The 19,383-nt window shown below is 46.1% G+C and overlaps 2 protein-coding genes across 3 annotated transcripts; both read left to right on the forward strand.

Moving 5' to 3' along the window:
* Window positions 1-269: 269 nt before the first annotated feature.
* ganabb (glucosidase II alpha subunit b) lies at window positions 270-11,444 on the forward strand. Of its 2 annotated transcripts, XM_080502801.1 has the most exons (25): window positions 270-280; window positions 1,260-1,361; window positions 1,446-1,554; window positions 1,876-2,003; window positions 2,775-2,954; window positions 3,123-3,188; window positions 4,645-4,702; window positions 4,791-4,875; window positions 4,991-5,087; window positions 5,196-5,376; window positions 5,496-5,649; window positions 5,756-5,991; window positions 6,159-6,285; window positions 6,371-6,450; window positions 6,638-6,778; window positions 7,029-7,125; window positions 7,221-7,322; window positions 7,810-8,053; window positions 8,229-8,293; window positions 8,956-9,032; window positions 9,111-9,185; window positions 9,301-9,414; window positions 9,515-9,624; window positions 9,834-9,934; window positions 10,135-11,444. In XM_080502801.1, the coding sequence occupies exons 2-25, from the start codon at window positions 1,261-1,263 to the stop codon at window positions 10,242-10,244; spliced, it is 2,838 nt and encodes a 945-aa protein (XP_080358927.1). In that variant the 5' UTR covers window positions 270-280; window position 1,260; the 3' UTR covers window positions 10,245-11,444. The 2 variants fall into 2 exon arrangements, with proteins under 2 accessions (XP_080358927.1, XP_080358926.1); XM_080502800.1 differs by lacking the exon at window positions 3,123-3,188.
* Window positions 11,445-12,396: 952 nt separating this feature from the next.
* On the forward strand, window positions 12,397-18,871 carry LOC308134189 (pre-mRNA-processing factor 39; the record flags this gene model as incomplete). Its single annotated transcript, XM_080501826.1, has 15 exons — window positions 12,397-12,460; window positions 13,892-14,142; window positions 14,252-14,377; window positions 14,478-14,596; window positions 15,229-15,396; window positions 15,561-15,741; window positions 15,855-15,959; window positions 16,426-16,543; window positions 16,648-16,802; window positions 16,897-17,023; window positions 17,333-17,604; window positions 17,697-17,881; window positions 17,987-18,061; window positions 18,157-18,334; window positions 18,413-18,871. The coding sequence occupies 15 exons, from the start codon at window positions 12,397-12,399 to the stop codon at window positions 18,482-18,484; spliced, it is 2,196 nt and encodes a 731-aa protein (XP_080357952.1). The 3' UTR covers window positions 18,485-18,871.
* Between the last annotated feature and the right edge of the window lie 512 nt (window positions 18,872-19,383).

A 19,383-nucleotide genomic window follows, 5' to 3' on the forward strand; every position in this document is an offset into this window, starting at 1 on the left:
CCTGAGCAATGCACACGTCACTGACTGGAGCGTGATGATGACGTGTCGGCTCGTGAGAGGATACACATTAAGAAGTTCACGCACATTTTTTTTTTTTTATTATTAATTCATATTTTTAAAATGTAGGGTTAAACGATGTTGTTGGGGGGAAAAAAAATCTAATTGAACGGAAATAATCGGGGGCGTTGTTGAGATTGACTTTGTAAACGATCTTTGTCCCGGAGTGAAAAGGGGCGGGGACTCGCGGCTGCATAATCAAGATGGCCACCTTCACTGAGAGGTAAGACAAAGCAGCTCCACCGCTTCGCCGTCGATTCATCGCCGCTTTGATTTACCAAACCGGCTTGACGCGGCCTCGGTTAACCGCTGTGGGGTACGCACTTGGCAAGAACGAGAGCGAGCTGCGTGTTTCGGGGTTACGGGGCCATCTGGGGAATCAATAGCAGATTGAATTAACGGCTTTGACAGGCTCCTGCGCCGCTGCTAGCAAAGGCTGCGCAGTAATCCTCATCCAAACGGGCCGGTAACGGGTCACATTGCAGCAAATACACCGGACATTAGTCCGTCTGTGGAAAACAGACGCGTTGGAATCTTCAAGTCTCTTGATTGAAACCCACTTCGCCTATTTTATCCTCCATCTAAAAGTCGTTAGCCCCCCGTTAGCGGATGTGAAAGCTAATTCTACATTTTGGCTTCAGGCCATATCCGTCATCCTGGTTTCAGATTTGACAGGTGACACGTAAAATAACCGGCGTCCGGGTGTCTTTGTAATTATGAGACGCTCGGGGTGTGCAGCGGGAGGAGCACAAAACGGGAAATGATTAAAATGCATGTGACGCTTTTGTGTTGCGGTTCTTCAAATGGGGGGGTGGCATTACCTCGCGACCCGGATCAAAGTCCGGTGTGTCCCGCTTTTACTGTGCTCTGGTTTGAGGCCTCCTGAGCAATCATTGCTCAATCAACCAGCGGGTTCACGAGCTTCAGTGGCTCCAGGTTGGCGAGTGGATCATCGGATTATTGTTCACTTACTGACCCCCATGATCGAATTATGCGGAAATCTCGAGGAGCAACCATCAAGTGTGCAGGCCATTGCTTGACTTGGTAGTCCTGTGGTTGTTTATTTGTACACGTCATCCAGGGATCCATTATGTTCTATATTTCTTCATGGTTTTCGTGTTTCTCTCTTTGTACCTCTTAAGGAAAGTCAATAACCAGGAAGTAGACGTCATCTTTGTTCTTATAACTGCTGTTGCTTACAGGATGGCGCCCATCTTGGTCTTCTGGCTGGTCGTGTGCCTCACCGGGACTTGGGCTGTGGACAGGGGCAATTTCAAGACCTGCGATCAGAGTGCCTTCTGCAAGTGAGTTAAGGGGGAGAAAGACCCCGTGTGAGCACGTGACGTTGTTGCATTGATTTCTTACTGGTGTGTGCTCCCGTGGAACAGGCGGCAGCGAGCATTGAAGCCTGGGGAGTCTCCCTATCGGGCCCTGCTGGAGACTATGGAGCTGACCAACACCAAACTCACCCTGCAGCTCATCAATGACAACAACAAGGTACCCACAACAAATATACAAGCGCTCCATGTGACACATTGTACTAAAAGTACTATAAGTCATGGTTGTCTCCAAGTGAGAGCCTGATAAGCTTATAGCGCACAATTGCCTCTGTGCTCACTGAAATCCTGCATATTGTCATCTTGGCACCATTTAACAAAGTCACAACAGGGATGTAATCCTGAATAATTTGGCCCTTGGCTAAACCTTTTTACTGACTCTACTGTCATGTCTGAAAGGAGCAAAAATGGACTGAATTCTTTTCTTCCATTCGTCCTCCTTTCTCGCCCTTCAACCATTATCGCTCCGTTTGGCTCTCAGGTGCGTCTGCTGCTCGAGCTCTACCGTCTCCAGGGAAACATAACCAGGGTGAAGATTAACGAGCTGAAGCCACTCAAACCTCGCTATGAGGTCCCAGACGTGCTCATCAGGGAGCCACCCACAGAGCCGTGAGTGTCCCGCGAGGGTTTCACTGGGTGGTGTGTGGCTGTGGGATTTGCTGTTACAGAGTCGGGGGTGGGGGGGGGGGCATGCAAGGAACTGCAGAACAAATGTTACTTACTCAGAGCAGATTACATCTATTCTCTCCGACAGTTTAAAGATACAATTTACATTACCTACGGTATTTGAAAATGAAATGGACTTTTACTTGTATTGTGCATTTAACAAATGGCGACAGCTTTGTTGTGTGAAATCGTAGTTGATACAGAAAATGCAACTTCAGTTATCTCCACCCTTCACTCATGTTGGGGTGCAGAATATTTGGCTACAATCACTCCCTTTTAACTTCTCCTGTATCAACATCCATCCTCATGCAATTGTCTGCTGCTAGTTTTTTTTTTTTTTGCAGTATTCTTTCATTCCCTTGTAACAGTTTCTTATAGGGCCGGGCAAAAAAATAGATTTATTCTGCGATTCTGTTCTACCAATCCTTATGGGTTTCTGTTGTTGCTGTTGCACTTTTGCTTAAACCTGAGTTAAAGCTTGAATCTTAAAAAACAACATTTTTTTATAATAATACTAATTAATTGATGCAAGTCTCCACCCGGTCTAGCCTGTCCTCCGGGTTGGGGGGGTGGGGCTCGGTGGAACAGACTGCCAAAAATAATTGTCCGATTTCAGGTTTTCAACCATCAGTCTTGGTACCGTAATAAATCTGAAGGTTGTCATGAGTGTCTCTCTAAACCGTGTTCACTTTGATTTTCGTCTCTCCGTCCCAGCCTGTCCATCTTGTCTCAGGATGAGAATGGGGTAGTGCTGTCCCTGGGGGCGGAGTCTCAGAGGGTCATCATTAGCGCACGGCCCTTCCGCCTGGACATCATGGAGGGAAGTGAAGTGCTGATGTCGCTGAACTCGCGCGGCCTCCTGGCCTTTGAGCACCTGAGGATGCGCAAGGACACGTGAGAAACTACGCATGCACCCACGTTGACAAATGGCCAGCAGGCTCTTTATGATCCACGTCCTCACTCCGTGGATAATTTTTCAGTTTTTTTGTTCCCATGATATGGTTTGTTTTTTGAGTATTGTCTCTGACTCGTTGTTCTGTCCTCTTCTCCCTATCATCCCAGTTTCTCCTATAAAGTAACTAGCACAGTGGCTAGCGTGTGGGATAATATCAAGAGGGTATTCTCTAGGTAAAGATCCTTAAGATTTGTAAGTGTGTATTCTGTCCCTTGTGCTGCCAATAGTGACCAAATGTAGGGTCCCCCCGCCCCCCCCCCCCCCTATCATTGCCAAGGACTCGATTTGCTATTGAATGAATGTGAGTGGTTGTTTGGGTGAGCGTGTGCACGGCAGTGTTTGATGCGATCTTTCTTTAAGGCGTCCTATTGGTTGGTATCTCAACAGTCAATTTATAGAAAATCAATTCAATCACTAAAGAAACTGACCGATTACACTCTGGAATTCACTTTTGATTTTCATGTCGCCGTTTTACTGATTGGCAAGAGAGCAACTAGGTGAAGATGTGAAGGAGCCATTTAGGAAATGCTTTGACTAAAATTTAATTTCACTCACATTTTGAATCAAAAGTTTGTCATTTTTCTAACCGAAATGGAAAGTTGTGGCATTTGATGTCATCGGCGTGGACTTAAGCAGCCATCGCCGTTTCCCCCAGAGCTGTTCTCGCATTAGCTTTTGTCGCATGCCTGTACTTAAACCCTGCATCCAAATTTGCAGTGAAGTAACTTCATAGGTGGATTGAAGGGTTAATTAACTCATTATCTGCATGCTCCACCATGTAGGGACACTGTATAGATGTTGTGGACAAAATATCCGTTAAACAACGAAGCTGTTTTCAGTGTCCTATTAACCAAATCGTGCACCTCTAATGTCATTCCAGCAGCTCTGCACATAAACTGATTATAATATTGCATGGCTGACTGGGTTTTTTTTAATCGGTTGTCACAAAACTTCCCTTGTGTACTAAAATATTACTATTTATTTTAGTTGAGGGGTAGATGGTGATGTCGTTCTGTCTTAACACACATGGTGTTTAGTCTTCGGGCACCGCTTGCTACTTGGCTCCTAAACCAAACAGCAACACCTCTCTTTGTGGTTATACTTCAGTTTCGATCAATCAGTGATCAGACCGGGCAACGCTTTTGAAAAGATCTGGTCACCGCTGCTTCCTGCGTGTGCACCTCTTCAGGTCATGCACCCCTGGAGTTTTATGACCTCTCAAAGCGTCTTATTTTGACACTCGTATGAAAGATGTTTTTGGTGCAACAGCAAAGTCGTCATTACACGGTGGTTTGTGTTGGACCTCTGGGTAAAAGTTATCTGTGAAGAACGTCGTGGGCGTTGCAGCCCCCTTGAGCTTCAGTCCCGAGCTTGAAATAGCCACAAGGCAGGAGTTGCTCATTCCTGTTTTCCGTTAGCGTGAAGTCATCTAAGACCTTGTAGAGTACTGGTTAATTGCCAGCGTTTGGAGTCTGGAGGCAATCGCCAACCTCCCCTGTCTGTGTGTCCTTTTTATGTGAAACATAGTTTAATTATCCTCCCATTTCATTATAACTTGAGATGGAGGAGCACGCAAGTGACACGTCTTTCTTTCTCCTGCTCCCTTCCTCCTCTCCTCCCGCTGAGCAGTCAGGTCGACCCGGAGGGTGAGAAGAAAGAGGAGACTGATCCTGAAAGCCAGGCTGAGGTATCCCACAATAAAATACACCAGCCCGCATCTGGAGAGCAGAATTTGTCACGCATGACCTGACTGTTTCCCCCCGTTTTCTTGTCAGACCACAAAAGAAGAAGAGGAGGAGAAGGTAGAAGATGGGATGTGGGAAGAAACTTTTAAATCTCACTCGGATGGCAAACCCAATGGTAAGCCCCTCTTATATGTAAATGTATCCAGTCAATCTGTCTGTGTGCATGTTGCATCAGTTGATGGGTAAAACCTGCCACCCTCTTCAGCTTATTGGCCGTTTTTGCTCCTCAGGTCCATCTGCTATTAGTTTAGACTTTTCTTTGCCGGGAGTGGAGCACGTGTACGGTATCCCAGAACATGCAGATCCGCTCCGGCTGAAAACAACAGAGTGAGTGTCATTCAGCACATCATGTGCATTTGAGTTCCCCCCCCCCGGAGGCAGCTATCTCAGAACGGTATTTGTTGGTAAATGTACATGTTTGCTTGTGTCTTTCAGTAGCGGAGATCCGTATCGTCTTTATAACTTGGATGTATTCCAGTATGAGCTTTATAACCCTATGGCCTTGTATGGTGCTGTCCCGGTGATGTTGGCTCACAATGCCCAGCGCACCACGGGCATCTTCTGGCTCAACGCTGCAGAAACCTGGGTGGATATAAGCTCCAACACAGCAGGAAAGGTACCCTTTAAAATCTCATTAACCCAATTTTTTTATGTGTTGATGGTAACCTCTTATGTTATGATGTTCGTTTTGCACAAATTCAGAACTCAGTTGTGTCCCTCTTTCTGTCGTCTCAGACCGTGTTTGGCAAAATGCTGGATTATGTTCAGGGCTCCAGTGAAACGCCACAGACTGATGTGCGTTGGATCTCGGAAAGCGGCATCATCGATGTCTTTCTTATGCTGGGACCAACTGCCAAAGACGTCTTCTCTCAGTACGCCTCCCTTACAGGTAGGAACATTCGTCTCGTTTTCACATTCCTGAAGGTACCTCTCCTTTTCTCGGATAAAAGAATTGCTCTGTTCTCACACATCTACTGATGACCTTGTCTCGTCAGGCACCCAGTCCTTCCCTCCTTTGGCTGCCATTGGCTATCACCAGTGCCGCTGGAACTACAACGACCAGGAAGACGTGAAGTCGGTGGACGCAGGCTTCGACGAACACGACATCCCCTACGACTTCATCTGGCTGGACATTGAGCACACCGACGGGAAGCGCTACTTCACCTGGGATCCGCACAAGTTTGCGAATCCGAAGGAGATGTTGCAGGGACTGATGGACAAGAAACGCAAGGTACAGCTGGAAAAGCTCTTCTGTATGGCTGCACCACTGTAATGTTGGCTTCTCTTCTGCATCTCGCATCACCGTAAACCTCACGATGCACATCACTGGTTTCTCACATGTATTTCGAGACTTGATGTTCAGTTTTTGTTGTTTTTTTTTTTCCTCCCCCGTTCTAGATGGTGACCATTGTCGATCCGCACATCAAAATAGATAGTAATTATAAGATCCACAATGAGATCCGCTCTCGTGGGTTCTACATCAAGAATAAAGATGGAGGAGACTACGAGGGCTGGTGCTGGCCTGGTAAGACACCGATGGCTCTGCACGAATCACAATGTCGTCGCAGCGGCAATCTTCATGGTGGCTCCGTTTATTTTGTGATGTTTAGGCAGTGCTGGTTATCCAGATTTCACCCGTGAAGATATGAGGGCCTGGTGGGCCAGCATGTTCGCTTACGATCAGTACGAGGTGAGTCAGTAATTTCAAACCGTTTGTGCAGGTTGGGTATTGAAGGTCTTTAACGCCGTGCAGCTTTCTGAGTAAAGAATTATTATTATTTTTTTACTTTTACGTTGCGTTTTAAACCTTGTGTCAGGTGATATTTCTGTAGTTCAAGTGTCATCTGAGCTTCACATGCCGTCCGCTCGCTCCTCAGGGCGCCATGGACAACATGTACACATGGAACGACATGAATGAGCCGTCGGTCTTCAACGGGCCAGAGGTCACCATGCACAAGGACGCAATGCACGGCGCCTGGGAGCACCGTGACGTACACAACATCTACGGCTTGTATGTGGTGAGTGCCGGATGATTGGAAGTGAAGAAGCTTCTTTGATTTGCAGTTATTTCTTTGGGGAGTCATTTACCTGTATCTGAGGCCATAGGTGATATCCTGAACAGAAGTAGGTGCTAGAACAAAGAGCTGGTAATCCCTCGATGGTTGAATAGCATAGCAGCACAAGTTGATGTCAAACCCGTTTTCAAAAAGCCATCTCCCTTTCAAATGTTTGCCGTCTTCTCTCTCTAATAAGTGATCTGTTCCACAGCAAAGGGCAACAGCGGAAGGTTTGATTCAGAGATCAGGAGGAGTTGAGCGGCCGTTCGTCCTGACCAGAGCCTTCTTCGCCGGGTCACAGCGTTACGGTTTGTTCTTCGTTTTCCAGATAATGCGCCTACTAACCATTATTCTAAAGAACCAGTCATTGATGTTAATGGCTTGTGTGTTTGTGCGTCACCAGGTGCGGTGTGGACCGGTGACAACGCTGCTGAGTGGGACCATCTGAAGATCTCCATCCCCATGTGTCTGAGTCTGGGCCTGGTTGGCATTTCTTTCTGTGGTGGTAAGTTTGACTAAGCTGGTTTGGTTTTGGGTTTTCAGTTTTGTAAGTGACTTTGAATCAGTTGTCGGTGTATGCGTTTCATTATATGTAGTATATATATATATGTATAGGCTTATAAATAGTAAAGCAGAACTGAGAGTGAACAGGTTGGTTTTTATTGAAATCACTCCCGGCAGTCTGTTCACAAAGATGCAGATCTCTCAGGGGTGTTTGGCCATGTTGTCATGGAGATGAGTACGAGTGGTTGCCATGGTAAGAGCGAGGTTCCGCCATTTTGGGTGCGAGTGTTTTATGTGCTGCTCAGATTATTGTCAGATCTGATGTTTTTCTATTTTATAACACAAGGTCTCACTATCGGGGTCTGAAAATTGTCACCTGGTTGTGTTTTTCCACAACGTTTAAGGACGATAGATTGTCTGTGCAGTCAATCCAACCGACCAAAACTCTTTGAGACTTCACTGAACTTCTCTCGCTCTCTCTCTTTTAGCGGATGTTGGCGGCTTCTTCAAGTCTCCGAGCACCGAGCTCCTGGTGCGTTGGTACCAGACGGGGGCCTACCAGCCGTTCTTCAGAGCCCACGCCCACCTGGACACGCCTCGCCGTGAGCCCTGGCTGTTCGGGCCCGAGAACACCGCACTGATCCGTGAAGTCATCCGCCAGCGTTACACACTCCTGCCCTACTGGTACCAGCAGTTCTACAACGCCCATCGTACTGGAGAACCCATCATGAGGTGAGGACCGAATGTGGTTTTCCTTTGTTATAATCAAACTACTGCTTAAAACTGGGACTGCATGTCTGACTGCATATCAGATAAACATTGTTTCCATTCTGTTGCATTATGTGGCTGGTTCAGGATTGTGTTTGGACGTTGCTTAATGTTGTTAAACTCTTCACCTCCGTTGCAGACCTCTGTGGGTGGAGTATCCTCAGGATCCTGCTACTTTTGCTCTGGATGACGAATTCTTGATCGGTAAGACACGAAATACCAACTGTATAAATGTTAAACCTTTGGTTTTAGTGGCCTTAAAGCTTATTTACACTGCTGTTTTCAGTGTGTTGCCTTATGATGAGTCGCAATGTGTTCTAGCTTGGTTGTGTATAGGGAGCGGAACAGTGGAGCTACAGTTTCTGAATGACGCTCCTCATTTTTGACTCTTGCCAGTGTGACTCGATGATTCTGCATGTTTTCTATGTTCTTGTGAAGTACCAAACGCAGTGATCACAGCCTTGTGTGGACAGAAAACATCTCTTCTGCATTAATCTGTTTAAGTAAATGACATATGTGCTTACTTGAGTCAAGAACAATGTTTAAGCTCTCGTAGCTTTGTTATAGTAATTCCCACATCTTTTTTTTTTGTTATTGATGGTTGACAAGCTGCACGGGGAGAAATACTGCCACCTTCTGGGAGGAAAGGGGGGCTGCATATATGAGGAAACGAGTTTCCTCTGAAACAGTTGCAATATTTCTAAAATGGCGTTTTTATCTGGAATAACATGACTGTAGATTATAAAGTCTTGTATTGTGGCAAAACTACGCAGTGGAATGAAACAGAATCTGGATGCTTTCAGTACAGCATCAATGTTTCGAAAATAAACTTCCGTCCCGCTAACGTGACCGAACTCTGCTTGCAGGAAGAGATTTACTGGTTCACCCCGTGACTGAAGAAGGAGCTCGGGGACTCACCGCCTACCTGCCTGGTAAAAACGAGGTGGGAGGAACGAACAGACTTCAACATCCAACGTGTCGCGGTTGCATCGTTTTAACTCGTGTGTGTGTTTTCTTTCAGGTGTGGTTTGACGTCCACACTTTCCAAAAGCACAATGGAGCCCAGAATCTTTACATTCCTGTCACCATGAGCTCCGTAAGACAAACTTTTTTTTTTTTACTATCTATTTGCTTACATCCATTGTTTGCCTGTCATGATATCCTGTCGCCACTTCCTGATTTCCTTATGAATCTTTGCGTTTTGTTGTCAGATCCCCGTTTTCCAGCGTGGCGGTTCCATCATTCCCAGGAAGCTTCGAGTTCGCAGGTCCTCCACCTGTATGGAGCACGACCCCTACACACTGTTTGTGGCTCTCAGTCTCCAGGTAACTGGATTATAATTCCCCTACAAGAGCTGTGCTGGACTGCCATTTTGAGTTATATGAAGGACTGCCATCCCTAAAGGTTTAACTTTCTGTCCGTCAGAGAGCCGCAGAGGGGGAACTCTACATGGACGATGGCCACACCTTCAACTATGAGAAGAAAGAGTTCATCCACAGGAGGCTGTCATTCTCCAAGAACGTCCTTTCGTCTGTGTGAGTGACGAATAACCATCAGCATTACCTTGGACATAAACTTATTGGAGGATATGCTTTCATACGAGTTCAAATCTTTATGATACATGAAAGTGAAACTAAGACAAGCGAAGCTCTGCAGTAACTCATTACCCAACATTACAGGTGTTAATCTCTCTTCACTCTGTGTAGGTCTTTACTATTAAATACTTGTTCTTTCTGGTCCACAGTGACCTTGCTCCAGATGCCCAGTTTACCACCAACTCCTGGATTGAACGCATTGTCATACTGGGAGCAAGTAAACCCAGCAAAGTGACCCTGAAGACTGCTGGTGAGTGCCTCATGTTTTTTTTTATCAAGAGGTGAAATTAATGAATTGACAATGGATATGTCATTATTTATTCATAGAAATGAAAAATAAGTGTTTGGAAGATGCAACTATCTTAATAAATATTGTATGAGATGATTTCACCTCTGAAGCTCTAAAACCTTTATTTTTCTTAAAATCTGTTTGTTCGTTATAATTTCCAGATGGGCAGGAGAGTCAGCTGGAGTTCGACTTTGACGCCTCCATGTCCATTTTGACGCTGCGTAAGCCCGGCATGAACGCCGGGGCAGACTGGACGGTGACGCTTCAGTGACCAGAGAACAAGAGCAGCAGCAAAATGACTGAATGAAAGCAGGGAAACGGGATACCTGTCATTAACCGCACACCCACACACTTGAACACTCACCTAAACACGTACAACTGTTAGTCGACCTGAGTCACTCAACTTCTCTGCCATTTCCCGCCAGTAACGCTTATTTCCTAACAAATCTGTTTTAGGCTTACTATGAGAAATATGGTTGTATGGATCACTATTCGATATGGAGAAAATAGTTTTAATGTTTTGAGTCAGCGTGCCCAGAAAGCCCCCTCCTCCCTCTTTTTGTTTTTGCGCATACATCATCACTTCGTGGGATTTTTCTTTTGCTATGGTAGATGAAGGTAAACATTTAGCAGAGGAGTACATGTTCCATCTGCTGCTGATCCCCTCTGTATGTTACAGACTTGATGGTTTTCCAAAATCATTCCAGCCTTTTAAATTAAGTGTGACTCGACTAGTTTTTTTTTTCCCTGCCACCAAAAAAAAATCGCTCCTTTGCATTTTTTGGGGGGGGTAACCTCTTCTGGCCAGTTCATTACTATACACCTCCCGGAATCCACAAAGCTAAATGTGCATCATTAAAACGACTTCCACTTGTATCATGTGACCAGATCAGTCATTGGGTGCACACAGAGGGGATTTTCAGCTGATGTTGTGGACAAACTCGACAAAGGGAATCACTGCAGGGGGCTGAACCACTCGCAGTTTGTGGCTCATCCTGTTGACGTGCTTTCTTTGTTTTATCAAGTCCCCCCCCCCCCCATCTTTGTTTCCTAGAATATTTTTAATGCACTTCAGAAGACTACTTAAAGAGAGAAGAGTACTTACAAGTTGTTTAGATTACCATGTTACTAGTTATCGGGACAGACCAGGTTTTCCACTGCATAGTTTGGACCGTTGTCCAGATATAGCCTTTTTAACGATCTTAATCCAATCAAGGCTTTTGGGCGACTACAGAAACGAGCTGCCATAAAGATTCAAATTATTCTCTAGAGAATTGGTTTATGTTCTGTCTAATTGAATCAATTTTGTTGTGAATTTCTCTGCCTAATGGTTTTTATTATGAATTGAATTGTTGCTGCATTTTTGTTGGTGATGGCTCGAACTGATAGAAATGGAATTGAAGGATCAGACTTCGGCTGTCAATCAAATTTGTCTGACATGTTCTAAAAGATGTGACCAAGTAAAAATAAAGTTGACCAACTGTACAAGGAAGTGTTTTTGATATTATTAACATGCATTTGAAAGAGGTTGCACACGGCTCACATTAAAACAAAGGGCCAAAGAGGGGTCGGCTGAGATATCAAATAGTTTGTCAAGACTGTCTGACGAATGCAGTCGCCTTTAAAATGGTAAAATACTATTAAATATAGATTAAACCTTGTGTTCACCATGTTTAAACAGCATAATCATGCAATTAGTTTAGTTGTCATTGTATTCCCGTATGGTCGATCAAAATATTTTAATTATGTAATCATTTATTGTGTGCTGTCGTTTTGCTACTATAGCATACAACATATTCTGATCTTGAACGGGGAAAACAAACATGCCCATCCTGTTGGTTATCCCCTGTTGGATGATTGTAACGTGATGGAATGGTAAAATTATTCTTAAAAACATAACACTCATCAGGGAAAATCGAATATTTTAAAGGTGTTCCTATTTAATTTTTAGATTGTATCTAATTTGAGTGTTTCTTTGTACAGTTAAACCACTGAAATAGGACAAATTCTACAATTTAATTCTTAATGGCTGCATTTGCAAGTCGATGCCCTCTAGAAAGTTTTTTGATTTAATTGCCACTGAATATTTAAGCGGTTTTTAATAAATTTTATTGCAGAAAAGAGATTTTGAAATACTTACCTTCATTAAATAAAGCCAAAGCTAAACCAGAACAAAAATGAAGATGCATATTTAATAGTCTTATGGAAAAATCGTGATAGGGCATTTCTAGGCAAAAATGTTTGCCAAATATTTCTTTCCAATTTAATTTATTCAAGAAAAAAAATGTGGTTACATCATTAAAATTTGTAAATGAACCCTTTGCTGACTCAAATACATGGGGAATTTTTTATTTTATTTTCTATGACGTCGTTTGACGTAATGACGTCCATGACGTATCGACGTCAGCGCGACGCTTCCCATCATGGCGGCGGCGGAGGGCCGTGAGGAGGAGATGAGCGGCAATGGGGAGCCGGAGGAGTCCCCAGGTACTTTCAATATTTACTTATATCGCCTACTGAGGTGCCGCTACGTGGCTTTCCACCTGGTTTCGTGCCGCTCCGCACGCGACTCGACAGGCTCCCCACGCGCTGCCCTTTTTGAGCTTAAGCGTGCTAAGCTAAGCTAACTTGAGTTAGAACTACACACACGGGAGCGCGATACAGCGTAACCTGCTCCAGCGTAACCGACTTCACTTTCCGGCTGAAGCCACATGTCGCTGTTATTCGAGCGTCTTCGCAGTTTAGCGGAGCGACGCCCGCAGCAGCTGCTCGGCGGTGCCGAAACTCGATACGCTGTAATGAATGAAAGCGGCATCAGAGGACAGAAGAGGCATGTTGAGTGTTCGACCTGCAGCCATCTGCTGGTTTATTTCAGTCTTTGGCTTGTGTTTCAGTCCTGCATGATCAATGTTTACTTTTCCTTCTTTTTGTTTTTGTTCTTTAAACCACCGCACCGTGTATATATTTAGAAAGAACGAGGAGTAAAATTAACACTTTGCTTTTGCCTTCAGGGCTCATAATTCTGCTCACGTGTCAGAGCAAGAATCAGTATTTTCCAGCACCCTTTGCACTCAAAATATCATCGGTTTTTGAAAGGATCGTGCAAGAAAGTTGTCCACCACCTTTCAGAGCTCAGCCAAGACCTCCTGTGGTTATCAAATTCCTCCCAACTGATCGCATGATGTTGAGATGAGGAGTCTCGCCACTTCACTGTTAATTTATCTTTATAATCTAAGTACAAAATGACATTGACTGAGTCACTCTGATGCAGCTTAGGTCCAATATTTCTGTCAACATCTTTTGCACAGTATCCTGTGTGACAGATGGTAAATTAATTTCACTTATTTCATGCTTTATCCACTGCTTGAGCAGCACTGCTTTGTGGTTAGTGTCGTTTTTTTATATAATACAAGAACTTGCATTGATGTCAGCCGCTGAGACTCTCGTTCCATAAATTGAACATGAGTCTGCATTAAGAGCCACAATGTTATTTGAAATATAACCTCCAAACACTGACATGTGACTCATATTCATTACAAAAGGAATGCAAAATCAACATAAATGTCACATATAATGTATCCAAAGTACCTGAAAGAAAGCAGACGCACCTTTTTGTGGCGATTATGTGCAGAGAGAGGAATCAAAAGGCGCAGACCTCCAGTCACAATATCCCTATCCCAGGCAAATAGAGTGATGGGACGTGAAGAGTGTTTTAACTTACAGTATTGAAACTGCAAGACTAAAGTTTAACTGGTGTCAAACATTGCATTGGGGATCGTTTTTAATTCACAGATAAATAAAAAAAAATCAGGTGAGACGAATCTAAATTGTACAAGTCGAAGATGAAGTAATCTGCTTTATGGTAATAACGTCCCTATACTGATGATGACGACTTGCTGTATGCGATGATATTCTCAGGTTCAGCCATGGAGACCTCGGAGGATTCAGCGCCGCCTCCAGCTGAGATGACGGAAGAGAACGGCGGCGGCACCGTGGCGCTGGAGCCTCCCGACGGCCCCGACAACCCCGCCTCTTTCGCCGCGCCTGCTGCCACGGAGGACGGCGACGGGGAACTACCCGCAGACTTCGAGCGTCTGTGGAAAGCCGCTCACGACAGTCCTCGCGACTTCACGAGCTGGACTGACCTGCTGCAGTACTGCGAGCAGGAGGTGCGCGTCGGCCAAAGTCAAACGTCAGAAACGCCGAGCTCTGTTGTCCCGCGAGGCGACAAAGCACCTCCGTTGCTTTCGTGTCACACGTGTTCTGTCCTCCGTTCAGACTCACATCACGTCGTCGCGCAGGGCACTCGGGGCTTTCCTCCAGCGCTATCCGCTGTGCTACGGTTACTGGAAGAAGTTTGTGGACCTGGAACGCCGCGCCGGGAACAACGACAGAGCAGAGGAGGTAACCCCGTTGCCCCCGGGCGCCCGACGCAGTTCTGACGTCGGGGTTTAAGCGCCTTCCTTTTCAAACGTCAGATGATTGTTGTGGTCTGTCGTGTTAGGTGTGTATTGAGGGTCTCCAGGCCATCCCGCTCAGTGTGGATCTGTGGATCCACTACATCAATCTGCTGCTGGGGACGCTCGACATGAACCTGCCCGAGTCGCCGTCACGGATCCGAGGGTAAATAAAACACACGCACAAAGACTTTACCGTCATGGTGTCTCGCATGTGACATGGTATTGTCACAGTATACGGCTATTTGCTGACCTGAATGCTTATCCACGATCAAGACGCAAGTCTGGTTTCTTCAAATGTTTCTTCCTGTTAGAAGGAGTTTTTCCTTTCCACAGTCGCAAATAAATCTGCTTGTCCATGTGGATCGTTGGGTTTTTCCTCTGTTAAAAGCACCTAGAAATGACTCTGTTGTATTTGGTGCTATATATATATAAAGTTAAATTGAGTTGAACTGAACTGAATTCTAATCATAGTCATAAATTTTGTATTGCTCAAATGCAGATGACCCATAAAAATGCAGGAATCCCACACTGATTCTGGTGGTTGGACAAGTTTTTGGTCCGTCAAGGAGAGCACACACTTTATTATTTCATTATTGTGAAGTCCTCAGGTTCAAAATTAATTTCAATGAATCTTTATTACTATTCAATTAAGGAAATGTAGCAATAAACTGCTTAATAGTTTGATCTTTTCTTATATTTTTTGTTAAATGATGTTTGCTTCAAAATTATAACAAAAAAATTGTTTGTTACTTAATTTCATATCCTGCTATCTTTTGTCATCTTTAAAAACCAAAGTGTGTTCGAGGATGCAGTCGTGGCGGCGGGTTTGGACTTCCACTCAGACCGGCTTTGGGATCTGTACGTGGAGTGGGAGAAGGAGCAAGGCAACATGAAGAATGCGACCACCGTCCTGGACCGAGTCCTCAAAGTCCCCACCCAGCTCTACAACACCCACTATGACAAGTAAGACCATAAAGTGTAAATACCCTTAAGCGACAATAATTACAAGGTGGACGTGCCACTGAATGACTTAATACCTCAGTTTTGTCTCGATTCGCTCGCGTTCCGTACAAACATTTGTTTTCCAGCCTATTTTATCGCTCCGTGTCTCCGTTCCGTTCTCCCAGGTTCAAACAGCACCTGAACGGCCACGAGCCAAAAGAGGCGCTTTGTCCGGAGGAGTACGAGGAGCTGCGAGCGCTTTGCCGCCAGAGCCAGAAGGCGGAGCGGGCGGAGCAGGCACAGGAGGCGGAGGAGGAGAGGCCGCCGGGGGAGGAGGAGCCCGCCACGCCCGAGGGTACAGACACGGTGCGTGACGTCGACCTGTTTCACTCAAGACATGTGGCTCAATCAATCAAAGCTCAATCAATGGCTGATTTTTTTTTTTTTCTTCTTCTTCTGTTTTTGCTGCCGGTGTTTAGGAGGACCTGATGCAGAAGATCCGGGAACAAGTGCAGCTTCGCAGGGACAAAATTTACCAGGACAATGAGGGAGAAGTCCGCAAGAGGTGGCACTTTGAAGAGGCTGTGAGTTTCTCCTGCTTTATTGTCCTTTTTTTTTTTCTTCCTTTCTCTCTCCTCTCTTTTCTCCAGGAGCAGTTTATTCTGATTTTAGAGTTTGACTGTTATTTAAGCTTCCTATTATGACAATGTAGAAAAGCCGTCCTTTAGACCAAAAAAGATAAACTGGAAGCCAAATTTTAATCCTTTGTAAAGAGATGACTGCACAAGAGTTTTAAGTCTGACAGTGACTTATATTATCTGTATGAATGAATGAATGAAATCACCCAAGTTTAAAAAATAAAAAAAACATCCAGTTAATGAGTTGTTGATTTATATTCTAGTTTTTGATGAATGTTAAAAGCTGCTAGAAAACCCGGCTGTAAGCATTGTTATTCAAAAAAAAAAAAAAAAAGTTTCGTACTCACTACGCGGTGTTACGAAGTTCGAGTCAACTGAAACGGAGACACATAATTTGTCCCGCTCACTTCAGATCAAGCGGCCGTACTTCCACGTCAAGCCTCTGGACCGGCTCCAGCTCCGCGCCTGGCACACCTATCTGGACTGGGAGCTGGCGCAGCTGCACACTGACACCAGAGACTCCACGCAAGGTGAGGCTGTTTGTTCGATCAACTGTCTCTCTGGAGTTTAACAGATTTGGAAAAATAATAATAATTAAAAAAAATCCTTATTATATCCTTATCCTTCTTATCAGAGCCGACCCAGGCGACCCCAGAGGAGTCAGAAGCTGCAGCCCGGCCTCGGAAAGCGTCACAGGAGGCGGCGGTTCCCCGCGACGACCACAGAATTCGCATCCTGTTTGAGCGCTGCCTGATCGCCTGTGCGCTGTACGAAGAGTTCTGGACCAGAGTAAGAAGACAAACGTAGTTCCAGGCCCTGTTTGAACTGATGTGCGCGTATGTGTGTGTGTGTGTCTAATGTGTACTCGCTCTGTGCTGTTCAGTACGTCCAGTACCTGGAGGTGCAGAGTGTGGACGAGGTCCGGGCGGCTTACAGAAGAGCCTGCAGGATCCACCTGCCGTCCAAACCCAACATCCACATGCAGTGGGCCACCTTTGAGGAGAGGAACGGTACCACGAAAGGCTCACACACCTCTGATCTGCATGTTAAAACTATAAATAACATACCCTCGATGGATACTTTGCTTAAAAAAAAAAACTTGGTTGTTGAAAATTTCAACCCATCGGAGTGTTTGAAGGTAGTTTCATGGGTTAATTTATACCCAAGTGGGTGAAGGCGGGGAAACACTTTAGACAGGTTACGAAGCTCCATTGCCCTCAGATGCAGAAAAGAGTCATCCAACATGTGACGACGTTTTTCGAAAGAAGGGGAAACAAAGTCCTAATCGTCGGCTGTCACCTCCTCCTCCTCCCCATCAGGTGACTTGACCGAGGCCCGGCGGGTTCTGGAAGTGCTGGAGAAGAACGTCCCCGGCCTGGCCATCGTGCGTCTCCGCCGGGCGGCGTTGGAGAGGCGAGCGGGGCAGCTCGACCAGTCGGAGGCGCTGCTGACGGAGGCGGTGGCTGAATCCAAGGAGAGACCCACGCTCCACGCTTTCTTCTCCATCAAGCTGGCTCGCCTGCTGCTGAAACTTGGGCGGGACCGCAGCAGGGCTCGCAGAGTTTTGCAGGACGCTCTGGAAATCAGTCCGGTGAGACGACGGCGGCATCCACTGGCCAGTCGCAGTTCACCGAATGCTTCAGTAACATTGACTTGGTCTCTGTCCCTGCTTCTCTCTCTCAGGAGAATGATAAACTGTACATGAACCTGTTGGAGTTGGAGGTCTCGGGCGACCCCCGGGCCTCGGCCGAGGCGGTGCAGGAGTGTGTGACGAGAGCCCTCGCGGCTCCCCTCACCTCGCATGCCAAGATCCTCTTTTCAGAGCGAGGCCTGCAGTTTGCAGAGGACTACAACAACTCCATCCAGAGGTCAGAGTTCAATCATCAGTACGCGTGGCGGCGTAGAAGCCAGTGGTCCGTTGCACTCGGTGATCAGCCGGCGCCGGTTCAGATAGTCTTGCTTTCCCTCCGCAGTGTGCTGTCGGTCTACGAGGAGCATCAGAAGCTACTGAAGGAGTTGGGAGGTACAAAGAGAGAAGCTGAGAACGGGTGAGAAATCGGACGCGTAAACTCAATTCGTGCATCCGTTTATGCATTTGATCTTAAAAACGGCAGCTCAATAGTCAACGGATTGTGTCTCGAAGGGACGAGGATCCAGAGAAGCCGAGCAAAAGTGAAGAAAGTTCCGCCGTCGCCGAGTCTGCCACGGAAGCCACGCCTGCCACGCCACACGTCCCCATCACCACGCCGCCGCCGCCTCCCGTGATGGCCGCCGACGTGAGCGCACAGACCGGCTACGCAGGGTACAGCAGCTGGTACCAGGTGGGAGCTTCACCTCAGAGCTGCACAACTATCAAACGTTTTGCATGAACTCTGTTAACGAGAGCTTCTCATTTCCAGCAACCGCAATACGGCAGCTATGGCTATCAGAGCTCCTGGAACTACAACCAAGGCTACTATCCACCCAGCTGAGGAAGAGCAGCAAGCGGCATCTGTTAGGGCTGAACGACGTAACCGAACCACCTGGAGGTTATCCCAGCAATCTCCCCCTCTCGCCCCTGCTCGGAGTCGGCTCACCGTCCCGGGTCGGCGTCAAACGAGGAGCCGAACTGACTCGATCCCCCCCGAGTACCGACTCTCAAAGCAACGGGCAGAAAGACGCTGACGGAGAGTGAATCGGCTCTTTTAATCTGAACTATTTTTGTATTCGTCGAGAAGCAGAACCCACTTCGCTCGCATTTTTAAAGTCATCCAGTTTTACAGATGTGTTGTTTGGTTTTTTTTGTATCATTCCACAGCATAGGTTGGTGTTTTTCTAATGTATATAAAGGTGTTTTATAGTGTGTCACAGCGCCGTTTCATCCGCTTGTACTTCCACGATGTGACGCTGTGGCGTCACACTCAACCATTAGCGAGGAGGGTCATCACATCCTGCTCTTGTCTGGATTTTATTCTATGTGTTAGGGCGGGGCGGGGTGGGGGGGAGGAGGAGGAGGAGTCACAAGCATCTCATTTGTACAAAATAAATGGCTTTATCTTCACATTGCAAGGCAAAATCATGTTTGTGTATCTTGGAAGGTTGCGAGTTTGGTGGGAGAAGGTTAGAAGATGGAAGACTTGTCGTACGTTGTGTTTTTAACCCCAAGGTGGCCACTCCTGCTCCGGGAGGCTTCCAGTCTTGTACAGCTGGAATCTGTCGCTGCATCTCGTTCCAAGCGACACTCAAAACATCACCTGGTTGAAATAAATGGCCACAACTTCTGGTTCCACTGGAAGTTTCGTCCTTTCACAAGACTGCCATTCTTCTCCATCGTCTTTCCTTCAAATATGTGAACGTTGAGTTATGGGATTGTGTTTTGTGACGCAAACTG

Source organism: Blennius ocellaris (genome assembly GCF_963422515.1).
Source record: "Blennius ocellaris genome assembly, chromosome: 9".
In the NCBI taxonomy this organism is placed as follows: Eukaryota; Metazoa; Chordata; class Actinopteri; order Blenniiformes; family Blenniidae; genus Blennius; species Blennius ocellaris.